The sequence below is a fragment of the Haemaphysalis longicornis genome, unplaced genomic scaffold (assembly GCF_048455015.1).
Source record: "Haemaphysalis longicornis isolate Haplotype H1 unplaced genomic scaffold, Haemaphysalis longicornis Haplotype H1 scaffold_1, whole genome shotgun sequence".
NCBI lineage: Eukaryota > Metazoa > Arthropoda > Arachnida > Ixodida > Ixodidae > Haemaphysalis > Haemaphysalis longicornis.
The window spans coordinates 284200834-284210908 of record NW_027526203.1 but is presented as its reverse complement, the minus strand read 5'-3'; the positions used below and the strand labels follow the sequence as shown (position 1 = coordinate 284210908).

At 44.2% G+C, this 10075-nt stretch overlaps 1 protein-coding gene across 1 annotated transcript; it reads left to right on the top strand.

Annotated features, from left to right (window-relative positions):
- Nucleotides 1-379: 379 nt before the first annotated feature.
- LOC144169794 (uncharacterized) lies at nucleotides 380-6638 on the top strand. The gene is made up of 4 exons (XM_077699144.1): nucleotides 380-541; nucleotides 2895-2962; nucleotides 3805-4005; nucleotides 5123-6638. The coding sequence occupies exons 1-4, from the start codon at nucleotides 499-501 to the stop codon at nucleotides 5474-5476; spliced, it is 666 nt and encodes a 221-aa protein (XP_077555270.1). The 5' UTR covers nucleotides 380-498; the 3' UTR covers nucleotides 5477-6638.
- Nucleotides 6639-10075: the final 3437 nt, after the last annotated feature.

Here is a 10075-nt window from a genome sequence, read left to right as displayed (position 1 = left end):
ATATCTTCTTCCCAGCACGTGGCAGTGAAGAAGCGGGACTTTCTCTTCGTGAGCTCTGAGGACGAGAAAGCGCATCCCTTTAAGACGGAACTGTCGCGAGCGCCATTCCGCAGCGCCGCGCTCTGTTCGTACGCCTCGCTCATGTCACAGCGGCGAATGTCGTGTCACGGAACGGCACCAGTCCGGGAAGCTCGGGTCGACTGTGAAACCCACGCGACGCACGAAGATTCCTTTCTGCTCCCGGCATGCACCGCGCGCGCGCGACAAAGGGGCGCAGGAAAACACCTGGTTTCTTTTTTGTCACCTCGGATGTGCGAAGCAGTGCAAAGAGGAAAGGGCCCTCAGCTTTTCGTTGCACTTTTTCCGTTCATATAAAAGCGTCTGCCCGCACCTGTTGAGAATCACAGTGCCTCCGTGGCTGCTAGACTCACAGTCGCGCTAACGTGCACCGCAAGTCGCCCGTGTTTCACCCGCCCGTTTCCCCGGAGTACGCAAGAAATGCTCAACATGCACTCCTACGTCTGGATCATCGTGCTCGTCGGTAGGTTTCTCCCAGCAACGCTTCCTTATCTTGCAATCGCTGGCAAAGCCGCAGCTTGGGTGCTAACTCTGGAGTCATGCATCCTCGCTGAAGCTTTGCTTACGCGTCAGTTATATCTGAACGAGGCGGTTGATGTGCCTCTCTTCTATTAGATAAATTTCGCGTTTCTGAATGCTGTCTGAGCACTGACTTTGACCTCTCCGAGCTCTTACAGCCTTCAGACACCACAATTTGTGTTAAAATTGATGAAAAGATACACAAACTGACTTTTCAAACTAGCCGTAGTTTTATCTAGAGTTGTTATCCTGTTTGTTTCGACTGAATGATATCGCCTAAAGCAACAGCAGCCAGTGCAAATGTCCCGAAAATAAAAATAGTTGTGTGTGAGAGATTTCGGCCCGCCTTTAAGGTAACCAGGTCGTCTGTAGCCTCCGGCGCGTTACAAAGCCCCGGTGTAGCTGCAGTACCTTAACGTACGATTAGAACTTTCTCTTTTTTAGCAAATCTTCTCTATGACAGGTACTGCGCGTTACAAAGAAGCTGTAAATTGAGAACAACGTCACAGGACTATGTCATAACACGTATGCTGATCGCTACTGGAATAATATATGTATATTACAGTGTTTCGTTCAGTTGGTCGGCTAACCAACACTACTAGCACTGCCTATATACAAACTACTGAATAACCCTTGCTTCTCCAGCCTTTTCATCCAGACGCCCATGCCATGACGTTTGCGTAATTGCAAAACAGCCACGTGGCTTTAGCGAAACGTCCTCTATGATGTGGGATGTACTGGAATGAATGGCGCCTATTTTATCCTCGTGAGGTTGCCTTGCTTACTGCATGCCCTCAAAAAAGTGCGTGTGTAATTAAGTGGACGTAAGGTGTTTTTAAAATCGCAGATTCGTATGTACTTAGTTACCGCGGGAATGTGGGGCAAAAGTTGAACTGAAGTCAAGCTTTACAAGTAAAAACACAAGAAACTAACAAAGCTGCACGCGGGGAATGCTATCCAAGTTATTCAGAGCGTTAAAGATGTTTCGTATAGTGTTTTCGTATATATCACCCAGTGTTATATGATTTTCCCACTCCATAGGATGCACAGCGCGGTTACTGAAGGTGTTCTCTGTAAGTGCCAAAAATAGGCGTGATTATAAACGCAACTCAAGTAAGAGGTCTGTTTAGACGTAGGGGAACATATGATGCCTGTTCCTTTGTTTTCGCATTTCGAAAAGCTCACGTGTTGCCTAATACCAGTAACAGACAAAGCATATAGAAGGCAGAGACGTTTGTATAATAAAACCCGGACGGTGAAGTACGCCTATGAATGCGGTACTGACAATTTAACTGGGCAAATCCCAGGCAAATGAGAATTGAACCAGTTATTTTAGGAACTAACTTAATACAGAAGTACATCCCTATAGATCCCGCGAATATGCAAAAATGACGAAATAACTTTATATTTTCCAATAACGTCGGTATTTGTGCACGGCGTTAAAGATACACAACCCACTTTCAAATGCAATTATATAATGTTTGGTGCACTAGGTACATTCACACAGTTTTTATTGACAAAAACAAAAACTATCATTTTCCCATCTGATCTGCCAACGTGCCGCAGGTTTACTAAAACACATTCGGGCAGGTTTATTGTGTTGAAATAAATCAAGAATGACAGCTTATGTTTAATGGAACGAACTTGCAGAGAAATAAGGAAACAGAAGGAATGCAACTGCGTGATGCAATTGAAATATAAGATCAAAACTCCTGAACAACGTCAGCAGCATCGTCAGTAATACCAGTACACTATTTAAGCCAGCTTTATTCGCAAAAAAACATTCTTGTAAAATTGAATTTGTGTTTACATGAATTTTATTTGCGAAGTCATCCGGTGCTAAAGAGGGTTGGTTAGTGTGAGCTATACATGTTTATATGACACTCTACAATTAAACTTTACGCAACAGTTTATGGGTCAATCTGTAAAAGAAAATTAAGACGACAGCGATTACGGTAAGCAGTTTCAGAATGCTTCGAAAGCGCTAACACGAATAGTACTGAGCTACTGTCAACCATGACGTTGACAACATTTTGCGTGCGTGAATGTTTTGACCTTTATTTGAACGTCGCAGTTTTCTAAATCGCCGGTGGAGGAAAGTAAGATGCTTAGCTCGCAACATGGACAAAGGTGCCGTCTGATTCTCAAGCGCTCGGCACTGTAATGAATTCGAAATGTCCCCGCCTGAGGGATTTTTGGTTTATTCACGTGGGCGACAAGGCTAAGGAAGCCGTGTAGTGACTATATATGTGCTGATTATCCGCATGCCTTCAATAAACCTATTGTCTTCTGTGCAGGGGCCTTTGGCTACCTGGAGGCCGCAGGCAACACCAAGGCTACCAATAAAAATGGCCATAAGCATGAGGTAAGAACTCTGACACAGTGACAGAGCTGTTGGAACCCCGGAAACAAGCTTGTTGTTGATTGGTCGCCCGCAGTTAGGGCAGGGGGGGCACATACACCTTTAGTACAAGTCTGTGCGACGCCTGGACATTTTTCAGCGGAGGGGACTATAATCTTTATCAGGGAAAGTGTCAGGGAGCGGAAGGACTATTTTTTTTAATATAAATTAGGGCATTGCAAACAAAACTGGAAATTAGGAATCCACGCGTTTATACGACTTGCTTCAGCAAGAACATGCAGATATGTTATGTACCAGATTAATTTTAACGACGATTGGGCTCATATACTCTCTAGCAAATATCTCAGGTGTAATTGGGTAACTTTTGCTTTCATTGATTCCAATGCGCTGCGAACGAAAGGAAATCCTTTTTTTTTCACCCAATAACTGCTAATCGGAAAGACGTTTGCATTATTCGTGTATTCACAACACCACTAGAGGTAATGAACAGCTGTACAACCTAACGTTACCCTTCTAACATACGTTTAATCATCTAATGAGAAATTATAACAGTTCAAACTTGTAACAGCCAAATGTTTCCTGAATTCCATCTTCATAGCCATCAGCGTAAGGACAAAAATTATACTGAGATTTACAGTGTAAGATTAGGGATTCCTTTAATTTACAATGCTAATGGCGATATTTTATGCATTATGAACTGATTTCAAAAGTTAAACTGCGAATTACGGTAGCACCAAGTCACCAAAACACGCTCTCCTGAGCCAACTAAACCTAAGGAAGATATTCCGGCTATCTAAACATGCACAAACTGCCCTGAGTGCCAATTTCAGAGCATGTACTCGCAGCCGACGGAGAGGCTGCCCTCGGGGTCGTCGCTGGTATTCGTCAATGCGAGCACCACGTTCCGCTGTCGCACTGTCGGCTACTTCGCCGACACGGACACCAACTGCCGACTGTACCACATCTGTCACCGTGTGCCCGGATCCCAGTCAACGTTCTTCTACAAGTATTCCTTCCAGTGCCACAACAGAACTGTCTTCAATCAGGTACACGCATTTAAAATTCCACTTGTCGGCACTGGCGTATCGCATCTCTCGTAGAAGAAACGAACTTTATTTTCATAAGGATCCCCTAGTCCGGAGCTCCCGGCCGAACTGTTAATTTTAAAAATTTATTTATTTATTTATTTATTTATTTATTTATTTATTTATTTATTTATTTATTTATTTATTTATTTATTTATTTATTTATTTATTTATTTATTTATTTATTTATTTATTTATTTATTTATTTATACCTGGCTTATCGCGAGTATTTGAAAAACGTGGTCAAGCGCTTGATATTCGCATGTTGGGATTGTTTTGGCGGGAAGAGAGTTCGTTCAGTTGATAAATACGTCCTCGTACATTGTTGGCCATCAATTTCTCATGTCTTCAATGATAGAGGTACGCGATAACACTTTTTACTGAGTATGTAATATTCTCGCTGTTTTAGTTTACGTGTCCTCTAATATATTCTATTGAAGCTGCCGCTGGAGTGATTTGCATAAGGGGGACAGTTGTGAGAAAATATCGCTTGGTTTATTCGCATAGCTTTCGGACTGCTTATGCTTTCACTCCGTGAAATTTCCAGCGTGTTTTCTTGATAGCACCAATGGGCAGACATGATCGATTCGTAAAATCCAGTCTAGGTAGCGTATGACTCCGTAGTAATACAATTTTCTCATTGCAGTGACCGTACATACAAAGTACCAAGTATTACTCTTATCGAGGAAAAGAGCGATTAGAATAGTTTTGTTTAGAGCCTCGTTTGAACACAAGACTAGCATTTTTTTTAATTGAGAACGCCATCAACCTCCCGCCGCAAAAAAGAAAACTCAGGAAGTGTTTTTTTTCTTTCACTTCACCCGACGTTTTCGCGTTACAGTCGCCATCAGTGATAACCATAAAGTTTCGCTTTAAAAGGCTTTTAAAGCGAAGGCTTTTGGCTTTTGAGCTTTGCTGCTCACAGGCTGGTACAACAGTCCGACAGCTGAACGTACAGCGCAATGCATTGCTCTCTCGAGTCAGAACGCATTGCGGTTCCTCAACAATTGCGACAACTATACAAGGCACGCGACGTTGAAAAGGTCCATCAGTAATGGTGAGTGTCGTTTTGGTGCAGGCTACCCTCACCTGCATGAACCCGGACGAGTCCCTGCCCTGCGAGATGTCCAAGGACTTCTACTTCCTGCATGGCAATGAGCTCGACGATTCGGACTACACCTCTGACGGCGACTTCCTGGAGGATCTGTTTGAGCCTGATTTCCACGTGCCCGCGTACGAGCCCCTGCGCGAAGAGCCTTCGTCCCGGGAGCGCCAGGCCACCGAAGAGGACGAGCTGGACGACCTGATGCTCGACGCCTGGGCGCCCGTCGAGACGCAGCCTCTCGAGGAGCGGGAGCAGTTCGGCCGCCGGATCAGGCCAAACTCCCGCGAGGGACACGACACGTCGCGCGGACAGTCCATCGACCCCTGAACGGGCGCCACCTTAAAACTCCCAAGGCGCCTAAGCTCGACGAGAATCTTGCTCGTATTTTGTGTGGCCTAGACGCGTCTCGCTTCTCACCTTACGGCGCCAAAATGGTCACAGCACCGACATCAAGGAATTTCGCCTAATTAACGTTTTCCTGTTCCATAATGCTTCACCACCTCACCATTCGAGCAGTATTTTCTCCAGCTTAAGTGTCCTGGATAATGACGACCGTTACCTGTATTCTCGATGTGCTATCGCCCACTGATGTTTATCTTCCTCCTGTGGAACAGCCTGCATTTGCCTAGTTGGGAGACCAGAACTATCTTGCTTAGTTTCTTCGTATACGGGTGTTTGGGACGCCGCTCTAATGTCTGCTAAGGGCAGTTTCTAAGGCAGAGTAGGCAAAAGGCATTGTGTTGAGTTGCGGAAAGTGTGAAATTGAGTGCCGACAGAGCGAGCGGCGCGGAGTCCACGAGAAGCTCGAGTGATCCGAGGACGCCGAAGCGATACATGGAAGCATGCCAGGTCAGGGAAGTAAAACGTTTCACAAAAAGCAAAAAGATAAAAAAATAGAGAAAAACATCGTCCTCGAACAGGTAAAGCTACTTCATGGCTGGGTTTGACGTGCATTAGTTAGCGCTGGCACGGGTTGTTTTACAATTTTTTCATTTGCCTTTTACCGTAATGCCATTCTTGGCAATCTTCTGCAAAATTCACGAGCACCGTTTTTTTAGCTGTGATATATTCGCTGAACTGTTGCATATTGCCCTAAATCATCCTCATTGTACCCTTTCCGTTGTGTTGGGGGGGAAAATAAAGGTCGTGAAAAATTTTTCGATATAATATATTTTCTCTCAACTCGCAAAAAAAGAAAAAGGGAAACCATCAATGAGTTATACCCTTGTACAAATTCAGTACTCTGCCTTCTCTATCATTGCCTTTAACCTATGCAACTTTAAGAAAAGGCCACAAGTGGTTCATTTTTCGCCTAAAAACAGCGAAAACGGCTGGGGCTATGAAGTTCTGGTAGTCTAATAGCTAGGACGTTGCTACAATGTGTACGCCGGTTTGCTTGAATAAAAGACAAAAGCTCAATTTGTGTGCAAGGTATATTAGGTACGGCACTCTTTTTCACGTGGCTTTTCATGTGATCTCCGTCGTAAACATCTGCACACATTCATGTATTCGGTTCTTTTTGTACTTAAAAGGACGAGCATTTGTTTAGCGAGTGTTGTTGCCGTTTAGGTCAATAAACAGTGACACCAACAATCTTCTGCGAAGCCTCAATATTTGGAAAGCAAGAGGAGGAGGAGGAATAAATGTTTTTTCAGTTCTGTATTAGGAACAGCTTGGTGGCCTCCTGAGTCCAGAGCTGCGTGCTTTAGATGTATCCGCTGGAACCACATCCGTTGATCCTTTCTTCGGTCGTGCTGGTCCAAGCTGGTGAGCGCCGTGCTCGAAAGTAGGCGAAAGGAGTAAGAAAGACAGGTGTGGGCAGAAGAATACGAGGTGAGAGTTAGTGGCTGGGGTGTTGCATTTAGAGCAGTTGTAGGTGAAACGGCTGGGGGTACATGGGAGGGAGTGGTACCGTTCAAGTGTGAGTTAGGAGGCGAAGCCAAATGTGGGATTCTTCATTGATAAGTGTGGGGTCTGGAGAAGGGTATTATCGGTGGGTGTGTCCGTAATTGGATAAGATATCGAAGTAGGTGGCTGCTCATGGTGTAAGTTATCTGTCGTGGTCGCCAAGCCATTCGGCCGGTAGTGGAGTTCACGGGCCACAGCGTGGGCTGCTTCGTTCCCTGAGAGGGAGACTGGACGTGAGGTACAGACGATGGGGATGGTAGGAGTGGATACGAGAAGAAACATTATTCGATCAAACATATTCGGTTTTGTGCACGCCTGGGCAATTATTCTGAGCGCGACCTTCGAGCCTTTAAAGAGCCCCGCAACGTTTTTTTTTTTTTTTCGTCACTTTTCGGTTACTACGTTTGTTCTTCGTGTGTTGCATATACAGACAGAATATAATGACCACGATAGGTTCATAAATAAGACAGTTATTCAATTTTTACGTCAACATACAAGAAAATGGGGCACTGGCTACGACACCCGAAGGCTCTGGATACGACAACGCAACGCGGTGTTACATTGCCAAAGGCGTACAAGAACCGACCCCCGTCATGCCATGGTAGCGTGGTGGGCGAGTGGCTTGCAGAAAAATTAATAATAATGATCTTTGATTTCGCAGTGCACTGGATACATGTTCGTGCCAGCCGAAGCCAAAAAAGGCTTATGGGGCCGTGCACGGCAGTTGCTACACATCACGGACGTAGCGGTACGAACGTTATCTCGTTTATAAAGGAAAAGGAAAAAGAATAAAGTAAAAGAAAGAAAGAAGAATGTACACAAAAGGAGTTGTGGAATAAAAATCCACAGAGAATACTTTCAACAGCTTATACATAAACCACGTAACTCAAAAACAGCGTTTCTAATTTAAGGAAGAAGAAAACGGGGCGCAAACTAGACGTAGACGAAAGAAACGAGGTAAGACATATACAGGCGCCATATACCTCGTTTCTTTCGTCTACGTCTAGTTTGCGCCACGTTTTCTTCTTCCTTAAAATATGTACCAAACTAGCTCAGCAACAACTTTTGTTAACTCTAATTTAAGCACGAGTGCTAAGAGAAAATTGTTCGGAGGGAAGGGAGTTTAGGAGAGAAGGGACATAAGAAGTACGCAATTGCTCACCTTACTTAGTGCGAACCCTTGGAACAACGAAACGATCACGTAAACGATCGACACACTGCGGCGTGTACAGTATACAATGTTCATGGACCACATATATTTCAACATCACCGTCTGTTTGAACCACACAAAAATATCGAGCATTCTCAACAACTGAAAAACGTCTACATACGACTGATGCGATACACCGTAGATTACCCACCAAAGAACCGATTTCAAAACAAAGTTGATTTTGTTTTTTCAGAAGACGGTATAGAAGTTGAAACTACAAATACCATGCCGCAAGAAGCTGTAGGCAAGCACATAGGATATTTGTTTGCGTATATTTAACGGGCATAAGGCTTTAATAGAAAAAAGGAGGCAAGCAACCTTTCGAAGTTCAGTACATACGTACGCGGCATGGCTAGTCCAGGACATATCAGAATCAAACAATAAACCGAGGTATTTAGCAGTAGATAGTTGGGCAACAGGTGTACGTGCACACTGGACACATCACTCGCATACAGTCATGCTGCAGGTATTGCATTTCTAGTTCATAGTTGTTATGTCTCGATACAAGTAACGTGTCATCCCCACATTGGAACACTCTGCTATGAATGCAAGAACTACTGAGATATTTAACGTATATATTAAAGAAAATGGGAGCAAGAATAGACCCATGAGGGAGGCCCGAGGTTAAATGCTGTGGATTGCTCCTGATCGAACGCAACAGAAGAATTTGAGAACGATTAGACAGGTACTGGTTAATTAAAGATAGGAACAACCATCTGAATCCATACTGGAACAGTTTAACTGATACAATGGAGTGATTAATAGAATGAAATGCCTTTGAACCATCAAAAAACATGGCACATGGTTATGCTTTAAAGCATTGTTGAGGAGATCAGAAAGTTCTTCCAGAGCATTCTGTTTCACGCCCTCGGACAAAACCGAATTGGTTGGGTGAGATCATATCATGCGCATCAAGTAAACTCTGCATCACTGTTGCAATGTGTTTTTTTAAAATAGGGGCAATTCTAAGAAGAAATTCCCGGATAGTTCGTAACGCAATTTTTGGGCCATTTTTCTAAAATGGGAGGACAAGGGCCTTTTTTAAGCCGAAAGGTACAATAAGATGCAACTCAGGTCGTCCTCGGTACAGAAGGAAAAAAAAAAGCTGATTCAGATATCGACTGCAGCCTGTTAACGGGATGGCAGTGCGCGTGCGTTGTTTGGCCAGCGTAGGAAAACAGAAATAAATTGGTCAGCGAGCGTGATAGACGCAGCACCGAAGTTTCGGGCGGCGATGGTATCGCATGCATCTGTGGATTTTCTGCCGCGCAGTTCATTAAGGGTATCCCAGGTTTTTATCGGCTTTGTTCTGAAAAGCCTGCACGTTGTGTTGAAATGCTTACATTTTTCTGCGCTTATCAACGAGTTTGCTCTATTGGGGGCTGTTCTGTACAGCGATCTTAAATAAGCATTCTTTGGTGCATGCCTACATCGAGCCCAAGCCAATTTCCGCTCGGCAATGGAAAGTAGCACAGCAGCATTAATCCAAGGACGCCCAACTTAGTCTAACACAAATTGATTTTTTCGAAGAATTCTGAATGAACTCAAACGCCTCAGTAAACCGGCTGCGCATTCAACTCGGGATGTAGGGAAGAGGAAATTCCAATCGCGATGCTCAGCTGCCAAACCAATTGCTTTCTGTCAATTATTTCGACGGAGTGTAAGGAGTCCGGCCATATAGCCACGACAGGGGAGAAAACACGGCAGCCAGTAAAAAAAATGATCAGACATTTTTTTTCTCGACAATAAATGCTGTGTAGTCATTCTGATGCAGCCGGACACTAACGTGCTCAAGACGGGTAGAAACA

Excerpts from the sequence above, each read along its gene's own strand:
- LOC144169794 (XM_077699144.1), top strand. The coding sequence starts at position 499 with ATGCTCAACATGCACTCCTACGTCTGGATCATCGTGCTCGTCG. Across the intron at positions 2,963-3,804 it reads AAAATGGCCATAAGCATGAG|CCGACGGAGAGGCTGCCCTC; the intron begins GTAAGAACTCTG and ends ATGTACTCGCAG. Across the intron at positions 4,006-5,122 it reads ACAGAACTGTCTTCAATCAG|GCTACCCTCACCTGCATGAA; the intron begins GTACACGCATTT and ends GTTTTGGTGCAG.